Source organism: Ascaphus truei, chromosome 12 (assembly GCF_040206685.1).
Source record: "Ascaphus truei isolate aAscTru1 chromosome 12, aAscTru1.hap1, whole genome shotgun sequence".
In the NCBI taxonomy this organism is placed as follows: Eukaryota; Metazoa; Chordata; class Amphibia; order Anura; family Ascaphidae; genus Ascaphus; species Ascaphus truei.
In genome coordinates, this window is record NC_134494.1 from 35,726,023 (window position 1) to 35,745,420 (window position 19,398).

The 19,398-nt window shown below is 44.4% G+C and overlaps 1 protein-coding gene across 8 annotated transcripts in view; it reads left to right on the forward strand.

Moving 5' to 3' along the window:
* Nucleotides 1-19,398, forward strand: part of METTL15 (methyltransferase 15, mitochondrial 12S rRNA N4-cytidine) — a 123,329-nt gene that overhangs the window by 87,098 nt on the left and 16,833 nt on the right. For all 8 annotated transcript variants that reach the window (XM_075567305.1, XM_075567306.1, XM_075567304.1 and 5 more), the window contains one exon: nucleotides 16,680-16,871. In XM_075567305.1, coding sequence (XP_075423420.1) covers nucleotides 16,680-16,871 — 192 coding nt within the window. The remainder of the gene's footprint in view (nucleotides 1-16,679; nucleotides 16,872-19,398) is intronic.

Consider the following 19,398-nt stretch of genomic DNA (forward strand, 5'->3'; position numbering starts at 1 on the left):
AACTAGTTACGACTGGGCTGAATATCGACCAGTAATATAGCCAAAGGGTTCATGTCAGGCAATTGATACTGATGAACAGGAAATAAAAGATAGATGCAACAAGTTTACCCCGGCTTTGTTTCTCTCCGTGCCCCTGATTTGGAATTTGGCTACTTTCTGCAAGATTTCCTTTGTTCTCGGAGCTGGAAATCTAGAAATACAGTTTCAAAACGGTACGCTGACATCTCGGTATAGGACTAAGGATGCATGGACAACTTTAAAATGTAACGTCAAACAAGGAAGCACGTCAATACCATTAAAAACTATTGCATAATCTATCATCTTGTCTATAGAACTTATTTTACTGATTTGTGTCCTGGAACCAGTTGTCTATTTTTCCCAACACCGAGGCAGTCATCACTCCTCCGCGTAATATTGCAACAATGTTACTTTCCCATTGCTTCCAGCCTTTTGCCTTGGCAGTCCCCTCTGCTCAAACCTCGGTTGGTTTGGTTTTCCTCCCCTGCTATGTTTTGTTAATAGGTATAGTCCTTTGTTTGTTCCTGCCTGGTCAGGAAAGTGTGCTTTCTTTTGGATAGGAGCAGTCTGTTATTTCCATCTCCTGGTAGAAAGTATCTTGATTTACCTCTCCCTGATTATGCCACCTACCCCAGTTCCCCTCCTTTGTTGTTATTGTGTGCTTTTACAATAAAAGAACCAAAAGAATGAAGGACTCTGTGTGCATCTAAGGGGAGGGAGTTAACTACCTGCCTCTACCACTTGCCACAGTGTGCAGGAGTCAGAATAACTTGATATCCTTAACGCTTATATTTACCCTTACTGTCTTTGCATGTATCACATTGTATTATGGTTAGAAATACAGCAGGGATTCCCTCTTTCTAGGGTTTTATGTAGGGTATGTTTAACCTGTATTATATCAGTGCTCTACTAGTACATTATTATATTCTCAGTATGTGAGAATGTGGCAATCCGTCCGGATTGTTAGCAATGGCGGATTTGGATGAAATCTGCACAGATTTTTTTAGTGCTCAATCCACAGATGGATTTTCATGGGGGGTGGGAACGGATTTGGTTTAAAGAATTTAAGGGGCTTTAGTAGTTAGGGTAGGGGGGGTAATTTAAGGGGTTATAGGGTAAGGGATTAGGGTAGGGGGTTTTAAGGTAATTTCTTAGTGTAAGGGGTTATAGGGTAAGGGCTTATAGTAGGGGGTTATAGGGTAGGGAGTTATAGGGTAAGGGTTAAACACAGGGACTTACCTTAGTGGCGAAACAGCCGACGGTGACCAGTCTTGGTGGCGGGGTGGGGGGGACTTGCGGCGGAACAGCCTCGACCAAATGTCCTAGACCATGGAGTTGTCCGCCCTGATCTTCACGATCCTCATAAATGACACCTACATTTACTTACTGCGCCTTACATAAAATAAGTTATGTAATAAAATCTGCGGTTTTCCTTTTAATTTGGCAAGAAAATATGGGGGGGGGGGGGGTTATTTCGAGTTTGTCTGAGATCACAGCAATAGAATGCTTAAAAATTGGCACGTTTTTAATTTTTTTTACCAATTTTTCTTCCCGTTTAGATACAGTAGTGAAATAAACGGTCTTGTTTTTCTCTGTAGTACTGAAACACTAGAGCAGCCAGTGACAGAAGATACTATTTTGAATCATCTATCACCTCTGTTAACATTTTTCTGGGAATAAATCATGCAATGTGAGGTTGCGTAGCGACGATTTTGTTCACTGTGCATTCTATTTTTGTAACTTTATTTAAAACTGAAATATAACTTGCTGTACCTGAAACCCCAAGTGAGCCAGTTATTGGAGTGTAACAAAGTTTTGACGTCAGAACAGCTATTTATTCCACTAGAGACCATTAGCGATGCATTACCCTTTGGCACTTCTGTTTTCAGAAGCATAGTTAAAATTTTATGAATGGTTTCTGACCAATTATTATTTATTTTTGGCACTAGAAGAGCAAGTTGCTAGTGTGTGTGTGTGTGTGTGTGTATGTGTATATATATATGTATATATGTATATATATATATATATATATATATATATATAGTGTGTATATATATATATATATATATATATATATATATATATATATATATATATATATATATATCTCACACAGATTAAACTGAAAAATATTATTAAGTAATAAGATTTAAACGGAAAAATATTATTAAATAATAAGATTTCTACACCGTCCACTGTTTTAATTGATTGTAATTAGAAAGTTTCCATTATGCTTTTACAGACCTCATTATCAGCTAAGCTTTAGTGGTTTTCACCATTCCTGCATTCATACTGTAAATGCACGATCATTTTCCGGAGACATATTTTCATTTTGCTAATTTTCACGGAACTTCCCATGGGCTCTTAAATTACTTCCATGTCACCCAGGCGTAAGCAGGCATTTCAAGTCCCTTGCCTTCCCAAATACAGTAAGTTACGGTAGGCAGCTTGTTTGACTCTTTCTGCAGAGGAGGGGGGCAGTAATTACTGGGCAATATTTATTGTACTAATAACGTCCTTTACATTATTTTTTTAATTGTTTTATCACCTGTTTTGCCGATTTTGAATGATTGTTAATAACCTGTGCTATGCATGATAGAAGCTGCTTAGAGCTGCGTTACTCAACTCCAGTCCTCAAGCCCTCCAAACAGGTCAGGTTTTCCCAGCTTTAGCACAGGTGGCTCATTCAGTGCCTGCTTCAGCACTCGTGGCGCAATTTGTCCCTGCTTCAGCACAGGTGGCTCAATAGGAGGCTCCGGACTGGGCCCGTGATTGAGCCACCTGTGCTGAAGCAGGGATATCTTGAAAACCTGTCCTGTTGGGAGGGGGCTTGAGGACTGGAGTTGGCCACCCCTGGCTTAGAGTCTCAGACTGGGAATGATGTAAGCTGGTAGTGAATGAAGAATAAAGGACGGTCAGGGACCGAGGTCGAAAGAGTCAGAAATAGGACATCGAAACAGTAATCCTATTTTTTTACCTTAATTTTTTTTTTTACAAGTCCAACCGGGGGGGAGGGTGGGTGATCCCCCAATCCCCCGATCCCCTGAAACTAAACTAAGCTATGTTATTGTTTATTTTAGCTCTGGGGTCACCCCAGTTCCTTAAATATTCACTGGGGACATTGCAGGGGTTTCTGCTGGACATTTCATGGGCAGTCAAAATGGGTAAAAAATATTTTCTAAAGGGAAAAGTGTGTGTGTGCGCGTGTGTGCAGAACAAAGTAGATACTGAAAACAATGAAGCAGTTTTCCAAGTGACATACAAAGTACAGCTCTTCTTACACATTTCTTAATGCAGGGTCTATTAGGGTTGCCAGGTGGTTTCTCCGAAAATACTTGACACAATGGTGAAAGGAGTGACACGCTCGAGACGCACACAAACCCATCTCTAATCCTTCCGCTCCATGCTGTTTCATCCTCTCCTTGGCCCCAGCCCCAGGCTCCTGACACTTCCTCGTGATTGGCTGCTGCTGGCTAATGCAGCCAATCAGGATGGAGGACGCTTTACATAACATCACACACAGACAATACACAAAGATGTTACACACAGAGACGTTACACACAGACAGTTTTAGGGAAATTAAAACATGGCTTTATTGAGCCTGTCCATTTAAACACTGTACAGCATACAAAAACAAAATAAACAAAGCAACAAACACCTATCCCTGTGTAAGGGCTAACTCACTCCCCAGTCCCTATCTGCAAAACTGGGGGGGAAGCCCCTTACCAGCCTACCACCCCAAAGTCTCAAGAGGTACCTTAAAGCAGGAGGCCCTTCAGGTCAGTGGTGTCCGGGTGTCTTGGTGTGTGCTCAAGACTCTCTCCTCATGTCAGCAAAATTGTGTGCTAAGGAGTCTCTCCTAGCAGTTTCCCACAGGAGGCTTTTCTAGAGCTCTGATTAGCGAGGTGGAGCCTGGTTAATTGACTGTCTGCAATCAACCGGCTCTCTGCTGGATTCCTCAGATAATTTAGAGGCAGTTTTATTTAAATAGGGTTAAGTCCCTGTTACAGAGACCTAAGGCTACGGCCCCGCTGCCTCAGACCACGCGCCCGCACTGCAGACAGGCGGCGTGTGGAGAGGCACTTTACCGCTATATGCGGTCTGTAGGGAGCGGGAGCGGCGGCCGGGGGCCGTGGTTTCAGCGGAGGGCTGCAGCGGGGGTCTCCCGGGCTACAGGAGGGACCCCGAACATGCCCTCTGCTGCTCTCCGTGCTACTCCCCCCCTCCATATGCCCTCTGCTGCTCCCGTCCGATAGCTCAAGTCTTCGAAACATATATAGGTTAAAGGAAAAGTCTAGTACAGTACTTCAACCTGCTTATTCATAAGGTAAACTTTATTACCAATGCAGAGAGCAGCTAACAATTTGGAAAAATGTAAAAAATAAATGTATTCTTAATAAATGGAGGACACTACATTAAGAAACTTGTGAGTAGAGCTTTGGGTCTTGCTTGGGGAACTCGGCTTCATTGTTTTCAGTCCAATAGGAAGCCGTTAATGTTAATTGAAATAATTTTCAATCATGTAAAGAAAAAAACAAAAGGGTCAACTTCTAGGAGCATTGATTTACATCGGTCTTACTACTTTTCCATCAGTGACTGATTTGGGGAGGGATTATTGTGGCAGTTAGGAAGCTTGGTTGCTTTGTTGAATATATTGATGTAGGAGTGGCCGACTCCAGTCCTCAAGGGCCACCAACAGGTCAGGTTTTAAGAATATCCCATTTTCAGCACAGGTGGCTCAATCAGTGGCTCCGTCGGAATAACAGTCACCTGTGCTGAAGCTGGGATAGCCTCAAAACTGAACCTGTTAGTGGCCATTGAGGACTGGAGTTGGCCACCCCTGTCCTAATGCAATGTATCACATTTTGTGTATGTACATTGCCCAATTTTTTATTTTTCTTACTAAAGAAGTATTATCCTTTGTGCTTCAGAAATCAGCTTCCTGTATACATTAAGATTTACTGAGTTCCTTAGAGAGCCCCCTCGTGTGATTGTGTCCCAAATTCAGGGAATTCTCTATATTCAGTGCAAATACTACCTAGAACATTTGACTGGAAAATGAAATTATTACATTGAAAATAGTATGTGATTTATTACAACAAACGCAGTGTTTTGGCATTTCATCATGCAGTTTTATTTGGAGAGGGCACTAGGCAATAGAGCAGTGAACTTGTTGAACTAAAAGAACTTTGGAGCATGAAATGTATATTATCTCAACATGAAAGATATTTTTGTTCTGCAACAATGGTCACATAACCCTTTAAATGGCTATGAGTGGTTACTAGTGGAGATTTGTAATTGCATAGTAAAACAGAGGTTTAATTGTGATCCTAGCTATGTTACTCATTTTAACAGACCGATATTGAAGTACAAGTATGACAATTACATTGAATCACTCTAGTGTCAAAATAGCAGAGGTATCCTCTTGTGAAGCGTCTCATTCCAATGCTGCACAGATTAATTTCATTGGGAAGGCACGAGGGTTTATACAATGGCAATCCTCCGATATTAACCAGAGGAACATTTTACCATTTAGTATAGGAGGGATCTGCAATGAATTGCAAAGACAAATGGAGCTAAACCATAAACGTGCTTTATCTTCATGCCTTCGTGTGTGCCGTGCGTGAAAGAGTTATTCAGTCTCGTATAATTTTTTTGGCATCTCTGCCAATGCTGGGGACAGTTGTACTTCTGTCTTCATTGCACACTACTGTGCAAGGAAGCAGTTTGCTACCCAATTTCTTCATGCAGAACCACAGCTCTGAATTGCATCTATTGTGAATAGATCATAAAGCCGCAGGCTATGAGTATTGGAGGATTCTATTATCCTTGGCCTTTTTCTGCTGAAAATTAAATTTTTATTCTTGTTTTCTAGAGAGAGAGAGAGAGAGAGCTAAAGTCATTAAAGTTCAAAAAGAATATTGAAATATGCATGTTTACTTGTTCATCTTGTTGGCGACATCTGCTAGAATCAAATATCTCTGGAATTCATCAGCAAGTGCAATAAAAGGAGGGTTGTATATATTCATTGTCTAACCTCATATTTGTCATCTCTTAATAAGTTCTCTTATCAAAAAGTTACAAAGGAGCCTCATGGGTGAAGACATGTTTTACCACTTCTGTTCCTAACACCCACTGTACAAACAGGGAACATGTCATCTCAGCTCCTATGATTAATTTGTAATACTGCCAACAATTGTAAAATAACCTTGTTAAAGTTTATTTTTTATTTTTTCATGGTGCATAACCCCCTGATGCACTAACTTCCATTATTTAACATCACGTTAACCGAAATGAATGTTAGGTTAATTAAAACACCTATGCGCTAAAGCAAATAACCCAACATTAACCTACTGCTATTACTTAAATAACGCACAGTTATTTTGTTGCTGCACTTTAGTGATAAAGAGGTGTACCCCTTAACATAATAATAATAACTAAATGTCCTTGTATAGCGCTGTTAGTTTTACGTAGCGCTTTACAGAGACATTTTGCAGGCACAGGTCCCTGATCCGTGGAACTTACAATCTATGTTTTTGGTGCCTGAGGCACAGGGAGGTAAAGTGACTTGCCCAAGGTCACAAGGAGCTGACACCGGGAATTGAACCAGGCTCCCCTGCTTCAAACTCAGTGCCAGTCAGTGTCTTTACTCACTGACCTACTCCTTCTCCCCATGGCATATCACTTGAGACTAGTAAAATAGGTTTCTCTCTCTCCCTCAAAACCTACATTTCAGGCTCTGGAGGTCACTAACGCCACCTTTAGGTAAGCCACGAATTAATGTCAGGTTATTTGAAGCTGATGCAAGGTAGTGCTAAATTAACCTAACGTTAACCCTAATGAGTTAAACGACGGCTGTTGTTTCTGCATATATTTGGCTTAAGGTTCTGAGATTTGATTTAAACGGGGGGGGAATAATATAAGTTGCTGAGCGAGGGTAATACTGGATCCTTTGGGAACCAGTTTATCTGTACTGTGGTCCTGACATTATATGTCCTGATTTAACTGAGCTTGGTGCATCTGCGCCGTATAGGTCAGTATCCAGTGCTCTTGTGATTTTCGTCTCTTTCGCTTTGTTTTTTTATATGTGTTGTCTTCTCAGCATGCAAAATGCAAATGATCTTACGGATATAATACATTATGAGCACCTGGTTGGCTGACATCCCCACTCCCTCCTACGGGATTCCCTTAAATGAAGCGTTCTGCAGCTGTCTAGAGTTGTTTATAAATCTCTGTGTGATTCACTGGAAGGAAGACTGTGCCCCGTCCTATATAAGCCAATGCTACAGACAAGGCAGAAGCTCAGGAAAGAGCAACCATGGGGGGGAAGCCAAACTTATGTAACGGTGGCCATGATAATAACAGCTTCAGTGAGGTGGAGGTTTACAAAGAGATGCTGTGGCATTCCTCTGAACCTTGACACTGGCCATTAGGACAACATATTATACAGAGTCAACTTTTTGAGAGAGCCTAGGAAATGGGGGTGTTCAGGATCACTTCTTCTGCCTGTTGGTTTCCAAACCACTGTTGCTAAACCCTTTGGCCCCTATTTAATATGAAGCCACTTCTCAATGTCAGGAAATCTCTGAGCTAAATTCACATGAATGTAGCTCAGCGCTTCCCTGACATAGAGAAGCAGCTTCACGCCACATTGAATAGAAACCGATGGGTTAATGATGACAGCAAGACAAACTGCAGTGGCAGAGCTTAGAAAACACACGTTGACACCAGTTGCCAGTGAAATCCGCGGTGTAAGACTGGACATTCTTATGCTGGACTCACTAAAGCCTTCTGTGGGATATCACGCTGTGATCCTGCGTGAATGCCACTCTAGTCCATGGCAATTACTGAGGGTATGGCATTGTGATGACCTTAATCGGCGGTCAGTGTATCCCGACTTTACTGTATGTTGCATGCTTTCTTCACGCACCTTAATACAAAACCTACACTGTACACAACTACACCTTCACCCCTAGTAATCTACCCCAAAAGCCATTAATACACAAGCACATTACAATTACTATCCAGTTTGTAGAATCTATCATCTGTTGTCAGTTTTAGCTTTAGAAGTGATATGTTTGATTTATCAACTTCCAGTTAGGAAAACAAACACGGTTGTTTTGACTGATATTGCATGATTAAAAAAGCATGTGTCAAATATGAAGAGTTTGTTTCTAGTCATGATCATCAAATGTTACCCCGGCTGGAAATGTCAGCATTTAGATAGATAATCATCATTGTTTATAGTCTGCAGAACATTTTGGAGGCCAGTTGCCTCTGTCCACTATGTCATGGACCAATCTCCACTGATGTAACATCATCCGCCCCCAAACCGTAATGGAATCAGCAGTCAGACTGGGCCATATTCCAGCCTGAGCTACACTACATCCTACAATGAGCAGCCGCTTTAACTTCTTATTCAACATTGTCCTTCATTCCTTCTGGACTTGAAGCTCTCAGGCAGCACCCTCATTACCTCTCTGTACCTGTTTCTGTGTGTTTGTCCTCACCTGTATGTAACTGTGTATGTAATATACATTACTCTGTAACCCCATTGTACTGCACTGCGGGATATGTTGGCACTTTACACATATTAATAATAATAATAATAATAATAACTACCAAAACCAAATCAGAGCAGGATGTAATTGGCAGATGAGGTTTAATACCGATAATTGTAAGGTTATGCATTTGGGAAATAAGAATAAACAGGCGACTTACAAATTAAATGAGGATACATTGGAAGAATCCTTGATGGAGAAGGATTTAGGAGTGCTTGTAGACAGCAGGCTTAGCAATAGTGCCCAGAGTCATGCAGTAGCTGCAAAGGCAAACAAGATCTTATCTTGCATTAAACGGGCAATGGATGGAAGGAAGTAAACATAATTATGCCCCTTTATAAAGCATTAATAAGACCACACCTTGAATATGGAGTACAATTTTCAACACCACTCCTTAGAAAAGACATTATGGGGGGGGACTTCCGGTGACGTCACCCGGCATGGACGGCTGCTAGAGGAGCTCCTGAAACCCGCGGGTTAAACAACGAAAAAAACCCTACTTAAACTTAAAATTTTCGGACGAAATTAGTCCCGCCGGATAGACAAACAGAAGGGGAATGTCAAAAGCGAAAAAAGCGAACAACCAGCCTGTTTCAAAATTTTTCACACCGTCTCAACGAGGGAAGAACAGCACTATGAATCCCCAAGATGGCGACGGACCGCATGGCGCTACCTCCCAATCTGGGAAAAAGACCCAGCCAAGCGAAAAAAACCCTACAAGCCCAGAACACACAATAACCAGGGCATATTTGGAGGAACTGATGGCTGGCATGGCCGCTACGCTCAAAACTTCCTTCCAAACGGAATTGCGGGCTGCAGTGAGCGACATTAGAAGAGAAATATCAGGGCTGACAGAAAAGACCACGACCCTGGAGAACAGGCTCTCCGAATCCCTACAAAGACAGGGAGAGGCAGAAGAAGAGATCAGCCGCCTAGGTGAAGAGATCTCCCTCCTCAAGGAGGGCATGGAGGAACAGGAAAATCGTGACCGGCGACAGAACATTCGTGTGAGGAATGTTCCAGAGTCGGTCACGCAGGAACAAATCCGGCCCTACCTACTGGAGCTCTTCAATATGGTCTGCGGGGAGCTGGAAGAAAAGGAGTTGGAAATGGACAGAGCCCATCGTGCGCTGGGACCCAAGTCTGATGATCCAAAACGAAGAAGGGACATCATAATAAAAATGCATAAATACACCTCCAAAGAAAAAATCATCTCAGCATGCCGAGACATGGGAGAAATAACATTTCAAAACGAGAACCCTACAAGTCTACAATGATTTGTCAAAAGCAACAAGAGACCGCAGACGGGAGTTAAAGCCGCTGACTAACTTGCTCCGTGAGAAGGGAATACCATACAGATGGGGCTTTCCGTTTAAGATCTCGGTGAACAGAAATGGAAAGTTCCTGTCCCTGAAGTACCCCGCGGACATGGCCCCATTTGCAAAGGCCTTGGGCCTAACTCCTCCACAAGGATGGCTACCAGGCAACCCGTCATCTAGTGAAGCTGCAGGAGACCCGCCTCGGATATCGGAGAGGATCGCGGCCCAGCACTCCAGGGACAAGCAGTAACATCCACCACCGCACTCAAACAACACCCCCCCCCTCCCTACGTGATCCCGAGGAAGAGAGGAGACCCACAACCACATTAGAAGGCACCCCATCGGACCGGAGCAGTACCTGGAGAGGAGCCGCCGACTTCCCGAACGAGACGACACTGGACACCGCTCCCCACACTGAACCACGTGTCACCTACTCCCGCGATGGCACCGGAGCTGATCCCGCCAGCTGCTTTAAAATCCTGGTGTACACCCGGCTCGATCGGAGGGAGCAGGAGCGTGGTCTCCCCAATTCCAATACGCGAGGAGAGCCGGGTCCTCAGCCTTGCTCTGCTAAGCCCCGGCCTCCAGTCTTTCTGGTGGCCCCGCGGGGGTGTGTGCCCCCCCTCCCTCCAGCCAGTTGCCCCGATTCTTCGGGATGGTTTTTTGTTTTTTGGCATACGGGGGGGGGGGGGGGGGGGGGGTATGGCCCATCGGCGGGTGGGCCCGAACCGACGGGGAACACACCGACTCAGGCGACGAAGGACAATTATGGCCCAGGGGAACCGGACCACCCGAGTTGTCTTAAGGGACGCAAAAAACACAAATTGAGGTTTGGCGCCCTGGAGGCCGTGAGTAATGTGATAAAATGTTATGTTATGGAAGGCACCCCACAGCCCCCCCCCTCCCCATTTCAACCATAACCTAAGCACATAGCCCCCCTCCCTCCCCATCCTCCCCCCCCATACATGAAAGCAAAGAAGTGTAAACAATAAATAAAAATCCCCTGTGTCCCCCATCATGACTTTCCCCCCCCTGGAACGACCCCCAGGGGATCACAGAGATAATATACAAAACTGGGAAACACCTGTCCTGTTGGAAGTGGGCCGTTACCCTCCCCCCCCCCCCCCATTCACATCCCCCCTCTCCCCCCCCCTCCCCCCCCCCGGTGCTATATAAAAGTTGAGAAGTACATGCAAAGTATGATGTGCACCCATGCCTCCCCTTGGAATAACACCCGAGGGAAGCAGGGATATATAAGGAAATTAAATGGGCCTCGGCCGATTGCCAGGCAGTATACAGCATATTTATGGTATAGAGTGGTACTAGAGAAGCAACATACAAGAAAGTGAAATGCCCACACTGTCTGAAATGTTCCGTCAACCCCCTACCTGCTCTGTCAGTAAGGCTTCATCGAACCCCCCCCCCCCCCCACCCCTCACCCCCACCCCCCCCACCCCTACCCCCCCCCACCCCTCACCCCCACCCCAGTATTATATAAAAGATGAGAAGCATATGCAATAGGTGAGGTGCACCTATGCCTTCCCACCCCTCCTCCCCCCCCCTCCTCCCCCCCCCAGTATTAAATAAAAGAGTACATGCAACGGGTGAGGTGCACCTATATCTTCCCGTGGGATAGCACTCAGAGGAAGCAAAGATATATAAGGAAATTAAATGTGCCTTGGCTGATTTCCAGACAGCATATAGTATACTTATTGGATAAAGTGGTACTATTGAGGCAATATACAAAAATGTGAAATGTCTTTATTGCTGGAAATGTTTCGTCAACCCTCGCCCCCCCCCCCCACCCCCCCACACCCCTTTCCCCCCCCCCCCTCCCCCCCCCCCCCGCCGTCCCCCCCCTCCCCCCAGAGGGTAGATTCTTGGTGGTATATGGCTCCTTAGCGGGCTCAGCGATCGCTCTCATTAATGTATATGCCCCAAACGAGAACCAAACCGAATTCCTAAAGAAAGTACTCGAGGGCATAGACCCGGGATATCTGTCATCGATGATAGTGGGAGGGGACCTAAACATGGTCCTCAACCCTACCGAGGACAGATCGACCACAATGGGTCTCCCCCGTACAACCCCCTCCCAGATCACAGGGAAAAGGTTTAGGGGAATCTTGAGCGAGTTTTCACTGGTGGACATCTGGAGAACCCAACACCAGGGCCAGAGAGACTATACTTTCTACTCAGCACCTCACCAGACCTACTCTCGAATAGACCACTTTCTGGCCACAAAAAATGTGGTGGCGGCAACAACTGACTCCGACATAGGACCGATCACATGGTCTGATCATGCCCCGATTACCATAACCTTGACAACACCCTTCGAAAAGACAATAAATTACTCATGGAGGCTAAATGACTCACTACTCAACCATCCTGAGATAGAAAGAGAGATCAGAGCTGCCATTCGAGACTACTTTTTTTTAAACTCAGGATCTGTCTCCTCACCAGCAATCCTGTGGGAAGCCCATAAGGCAACCATTAGAGGGAAAATCATCTCCATCGCATCTCACAGGAAAAAAGCCCGCCAAAAACTAATAAAGGAGCTCACAGATGATATCAAAATAATAGAACAAACTCATAAAGCTAACCCCTCAAAAAAAATATATAAAACATTGACAACAGCTAGAGCAAAACTTAGACAAATCCAGCTGGAGGATGTTGAGAAAGCCCTCAAGTGGACCAACCAACAATATTATGATAAAGGTAACAAAGCAGACAGACTTCTAGCGACTAAATTAAGAGGGGTGCATAAACGGTCCCAAATCACGGCGATCAAGAGTAGGTCTGGTGAGATACAACACAGTGACAATAAAATAGCAGCCGAATTCACAAAATTTTACACCGAACTTTATAACTTAAGATCCAAAAATGGCCGCCCCGAATCAGTAGCATCCGAATTAATAGCACAATACTTAGATAAGTGTCAGCTTCCCACACTAACGGAGGAGGAAAACACAGTCCTCAATGCTGAGATTTCAAAAGAGGAACTGGAAGAGGCGGTCAAATCATTAAAAATCACTAAGTCTCCTGGCCCAGATGGCTTCACTAATGTCTACTACAAGAGATTCTTGCCAGTATTATCCACGCATCTCCTAAGAATATTTAACGATTTTATGGAAGGAAATCAAATCCCTACGTCAATGTCCCTGGCCACCCTGGCCATAATACACAAAGAAGGCAGGGACCCGATGCAATGTGGAAGCTACCGTCCAATCTCCCTGCTTAATTGTGATCTCAAACTATATAGCAAAATACTCGCAAATAGATTGAACCCCATTTTACCAAGATTAATAGATAAAGATCAAGTGGGATTCGTAGCAGGCAGACAGGCCTCGGACAATACCCGAAAGATAATTGACATTATTGAACATGTCCATCTCACAGGGACCAAAGCACTACTCCTTAGCTTGGACGCAGAGAAGGCGTTCGATAGAATAGACTGGCTATTCATGGACCATGTTATGCGCAAATTCGGCTTCAAAGACGCATACCTAGAAGGAGTCCGTAGACTATATCAAAATCCATCTGCAACAGTAAAACTACCAGGGGGCAGTAACCAGAGATTCGAGATTACTAATGGAACTCGACAGGGATGCCCCCTATCTCCTCTTCTCTTTGCATTAACCATAGAACCCCTAGCAGCGGCAATAAGAACCAATAGAGACATCAAGGAATAGAAATTGGACACAGGCAGCACAAAATATCACTATTCGCAGATGATGTCATTTTAACCCTGACGCAACCCCAAACATCCCTACCTAACCTCCAAAAAGAACTCCGAGATTTTGGAGACATATCAGGCTATAAAATCAATAACGATAAATCGGAAGCACTAAATTTAAGCCTGCCAGAGCCAGAGGTGAAACTCCTCAAATTAAACTTTAATTACCATTGGAGCTCCTCGAGTATCAAATATCTGGGAGTAAAGATAGCGAGGAACTACCAATCCTTATATCAACAAAATTACCCGACCCTGTTCCGGAAAATTAAACAAGATTTAGCGAAATGGAGAGGATATCAAATATCATGGATCGGGAGGATGATCTCGGTTAAAATGAACATACTCCCCAGATTATTATATTATTTCCAGACGCTCCCGGTCCACATCCCTGGCTCAGAATTAAAGAATATACAAAAACTAATCTTCCACTTCATTTGGCAAGGTAAGAAACCTAGAACCGCTAGGACAGTTCTCCTGGCATCAAGGGGTAGAGGAGGACTTGGGGTCCCAGACATCACAAAATACTACCTAGCCGCACAATTGATACAGGTAGTAGTCTGGAATGCCAACCCAAACCAATACTGTTGGCTAGATATAGAATCACATTACGCCGGGACGCCTTCACTACCAGCTTGCCTTTGGTCCCTGAGCAGGGAAGACATGCAGAGTAGTAAACTTAAATTAGGCCCAATGAGACACACATGGGAGACCTGGACGAGATGCAAATATAAATTTAAGCTCACTTCGCCCCAATCCCAACTCATACCAATTCACAAAAATCCGAAATTCCCTCTTGGCTGTGAGCCCAGACAATTGGACCAATTCAAAGCAAAAAATATTAGAGCGATCGCTGACCTCTTGAGTATTGGAGAATTCCTGAGCTATCAAAATTTACAAACCAAATATGAAATAGCAAGGTTGGACGTGTTCAAGTATCTACAAATTCGGCACTTTATTCGAACTTTATCCCCAACGTTGAAATTTCCCCCTCTCACAGTTTTTGAGCGGCTCTGTCGAGAAACAGGCCACCAGAAAGGTCTTATAACACAAATTTACGCAGAATTGGAAAGGGCTATAGAAGCCCCCACACATGACTATATGCTGCATTGGGCAGCAGAATTGGGAATAGTTATAGACCGAGAGGACTGGGAAAGAATTTGGGAGAATGCCTCAGGAACTTCCATATGTACCACAATCAAAGAAAATATATATAAAATACTGTTCCGCTGGTATCTTACCCCAGCTAGAATAAATCAAATCTACCCCCAGGCGTCCGATCTATGCTGGAGAGGTTGCGGTCAAAAGGGGGACATGTCACACATTTGGTGGACATGTCCGGAAATTCAAAAATACTGGGGAACCACTCAAAAATTAATAGAAGAGGTCACCGGCCTCAAAATCCCTGTTGACCCGCTGACCTACCTGTTGGCCAGGCCCCTAGAAAATGTGGACCGACCAACAAGTAAATTAATCTCCTTCATCTTAACAGCGGCTAGATGTGCAGTGGCGGCCGCCTGGAAGAAAGTGTCTCCCCCCTCAAAACAAACGATAAAAAATAGGATACAAGAGGTAATGAATATGGAGAAACTATCGGCCTTTTTGAAAAGATCCACGGACTCCTTTAATAAAACATGGGACCCGTGGCTAACCCATATGGCACCCCCACGCCCCTAACTCAAAAATGAAAAGTAAAAAGAACGAGTTTAGAAACTCCAATAGAAATATTCTGAGGACGCGATAAGCAACAGGTATTCCCCCTCCCCTCCCTTCCCCCCCCCCCCCCCTCCCCACCTTCCCTTCTCTCCCTTTCCATACTCTGACTCTCTGTTTCCATACTCGCGCCCCCCCTACAACCCCAGGAGGGTCAGGGGGGCGATGAGCTTTCCTCTCTCTTTCTGGTTTCTTTAACCAAAAAATGGAGAAAACTTGTATTAGGCTGTATTAACATATATGACATGTACATTGTGAAATAAGTATTTGCCTAATAAAAATCTTTGGAAAAAGAAAAAAGAAAAGACATTATGGAACTAGAGAGAGTGCACAGAAGTGCCACCAAATTAATAAAGGGGATGGACAATCTAACTTATGAGGAGAGGCTAGCTAAATTAGATTTATTTACATTAGAAAAGAGGCGTCTAAGATGGGATATGATAGCTATATGCAAATTTATTCGGGGGAAGTAAAAGGAGCTTTCAAATGAATTATTCATCCCAAGGGCAGTACAAAGGACATAGGGTCATCCCTTAAATTTGGAGGAAAGGAGATTTCACCCGCAACAAAGGAAAGGGTTCTTTACAGCAAGGTCAGTTCAAATGTAGAATTCATTACCCATGGAGACTGTGATGGCAGATACTAGATTTATTAAAAAAAAAAGGGTTGGGCAACTTTTTGGAAAGGTATACAGGGATATACCAAATAAGTAAACATGGGAAGGATGTTGATCCAGGGAATAATCCGATTGCCAATTTTTGGAGTCAGGGAGGAATTTATTTTTCCCCTTATGAGATATGTCACTGGGGTTTTTGTTTGCCTTCCTCTGGATCAATATACTGTAAGTAGGGATATAGGATAAGTATCTGTCATCTAAATGTAGCATAGGTTGAACTTGATGAACGCATGCCTTTTTTTCAACCTTATCTACTATGTAACTTTGTAACTATGTGACAAATGAGACTCTTACTGTGGGAAAGGAATCCACGGTTGGTTAACACTATGGAATAAGAAAAACTGTGATCAAGGTCCACACCGAATAAGAATGATCTATTTGTTAATCAAAATTAAAATACAGTCGGAGAGATACTCGGCATCACAACTTAGCAACAGTTCATTTTTTATGGATAGACTATTTATACGTGTACATGAAATACTTCATTAACGCCCGTTAGTTTCCATCTTGTGCTTCAACTGCATAAAAAAAATACTCCCACTTCCTGACAGACATTTAGATCGTCCTAAATGTGCGAGCACGTGATTTGGCAAGTTGTGTTAATATTAAAAGTATTTGATTTAAAAAAAAGAAACAAATGTCTCCCTGTGCTCTTCTTTCAGACAAAGGATTCAGCCTTTGTTGGGAAGGTTCAGTGATTCGGAGCGCATGCTGACATCTGCAGGGGTAGAACCTGGCACCTTAGATGGGGTTCTGCTAGATGCCGGATGCTCCTCTATGCAGTTTGACACAGCAGAAAGAGGCTTTTCCCTGCGTATGGACGGACCCTTGGACATGAGGATGGATAGTGACAGGTAACTGGAGTTAATAAAATGATAACAAAGCAGAAAAAAGTCCTTTCAGAAGGTGGAGTGTAGAATTTTAGCTGCCTTTGTTTTTATTAAATGTGACTAGGAGAAGCGCAAAAGAGCAAGACGTGCTCAGGAGACGAGAGTAACATTATACTAGTTCATCTCATACGCATGGGTGGGCGACTCCAGTCCTCAAGGGCCACCAACAGGTCAGGTTTCCTGGATATCCCTTCTTCAGCACAGGTGGCTCCGACTGAGCGTCTGATTCAGCACAGGTGGCTCAAGCAGGGATATCCTGAAAACCTGACCTGTTGGTGGCCCTTGAGGACTGGCATTGCCCACCCCTGCGTATGGGCTTCTGTGGGGGTTGCTGCTTTAAGCAAAGCGACAAAACACATTTATCATTTACAGATAAATGCAGAAGGCAGTTGTAAAGAAAGAAAAGAAGAAAAAAAAAGACAGCAGAGCAGTCAAAGTCCAATTATAAAGTTTTGTTAAAGAAAGAAAACCTTCTCCCACTTTTTATCCTCATATGCTGAGAGCCGAGAATGTGTAATAAATGTAATCTTAAATTCCTCCTCCAGTGTGTAGGCAGAAAACATAACAAAAATAGTCAGTAGACCAAGTTTTATTCCTGTAAGCAAATAGATCAGACATATTCCCCTTACACCTAATAATGAAATGACAGATAAATGTTTAACCCTTCGGATTCCTGGGCAGAATCTCTTCTTCTTTTTGTACAACGATTCTAAACTAAACTAAAAACCCTTTTCTGCCAACCCAGTCAGCAGTCCATTGCAGGGCAGGGTAATAAAGAAGACTTTCTGCACTTCAAGCAGTAATACTACATACATGTTTACATGTTTTCTTTCTTATCTGTATATGTAAAGCCTGTGACAATGTATAATGCTACATTCTTACTTAAGGTGGCAATCGTTTGGTGCTCCTGTTACAAATCTGTAAAAATCCTGATTCTGCGCCCAAGGCTGCGCTTATAGTGCCGTCAACGCGACGGTAACGTCGGGCTGCGGTCGCTGGAAAAATCAAATTGAGATGACTACCAACGATCGCGAACAAGCCGTCGCTCCGTTGCGCCATCGCGTCACGCTTACTATGAGCACGCACGATGGCGGCAATGTATTTGTTTTGACGGGACGTCGCGTCGCTGTCGCCGGCATCTAAGCGCAGCCTAAAGCTGAGCTTATAGTAGCAGAGTCGCTATGTGCGCGTGCCCATCAAGCACAGTTCTGGAATTGGCTATTGCAGTTATTCAAGTGCCTGCAGGCGACATAGCGCGTTGACACGTGAAAACAAGAACATATGTCTTCGGCGGCTGCCACGTGACAGCATCACGTGTGCTGGTTCAGCCAATGTAGGCGAACCAGCTTCGTGACACCCCCGATCGCATCCCAAATCTCCTGCAGCCAAGTGCACAGATTGCTGGGGCTGCAGGTAGTATAAGGCTGTGTCCACGCTGCCGCTGAATGCGCTTGGTGCGCTCAATGCAATTAAAATCAATTGGTATGGCCACACTCACGCGGCGCGTGCTCTCATGAGCGTGCACATACGCTCTCCCAAGCTTGGCGCTTGGGGAGACAAAATTTATTTTGAAGCGCGCTCAGCAGCAGTTAATGCACACAGAACACAGCCACACAGCCACACAGACATTACACACAGAAATAGCCCCGATCCATGCACGGCTGCTCGCGCTTGCAAAATTAGGCTGCGGCCACGCTTGGAGAGATCACTTCAGTGATTCCCAATAAGTACGGTCATGCTCAAGAGACACTCAGGCGCTCGTGCACGTGCACGTACACTCTCCAAAGCTCAGTGCTTGGAGAGACAAGAAAATTTGATTTTCAAGCTTACAATTGGGTCACATGACCCTTCAATAACCAATGGGGTGAGAGACGCAGACGCAGAATGGGGAGAGAGTGACTGACATAGAATGGGGTGAGCGACACAGGCACAGAATGGGGAGAGAGACACAGACACAGACTGGGGAGAGAGACACAGACACAGACTGGGGAGAGAGACACAGACACAGACTGGGGAGAGAGACACAGACACAGACTGGGGAGAGAGACACAGACACAGACTGGGGAGAGAGACACAGACACAGACTGGGGAGAGAGACACAGACACAGACTGGGGAGAGAGACACAGACACAGACTGGGGAGAGAGACACAGAATGGGGAGAGAGACACAGACACAGAATGGGGAGAGAGAGACACAGAATGGGGAGAGAAAGACACAGAATGGGGAGAGAAAGACACAGAATGGGGAGAGAAAGACACAGAATGGGGAGAGAGAGACACAGACACAGAATGGGGAGAGAGAGACACAGACACAGAATGGGGAGAGAGAGACACAGACACAGAATGGGGAGAGAGAGACACAGACAGAATGGTGAGAGAGACACAGAATGGGGAGAGAGACACAGAATGGGGAGAGAGAGACACAGAATGGGGAGAGAGAGACACAGAATGGGGAGAGAGAGACACAGAATGGGGAGAGAGACACAGAATG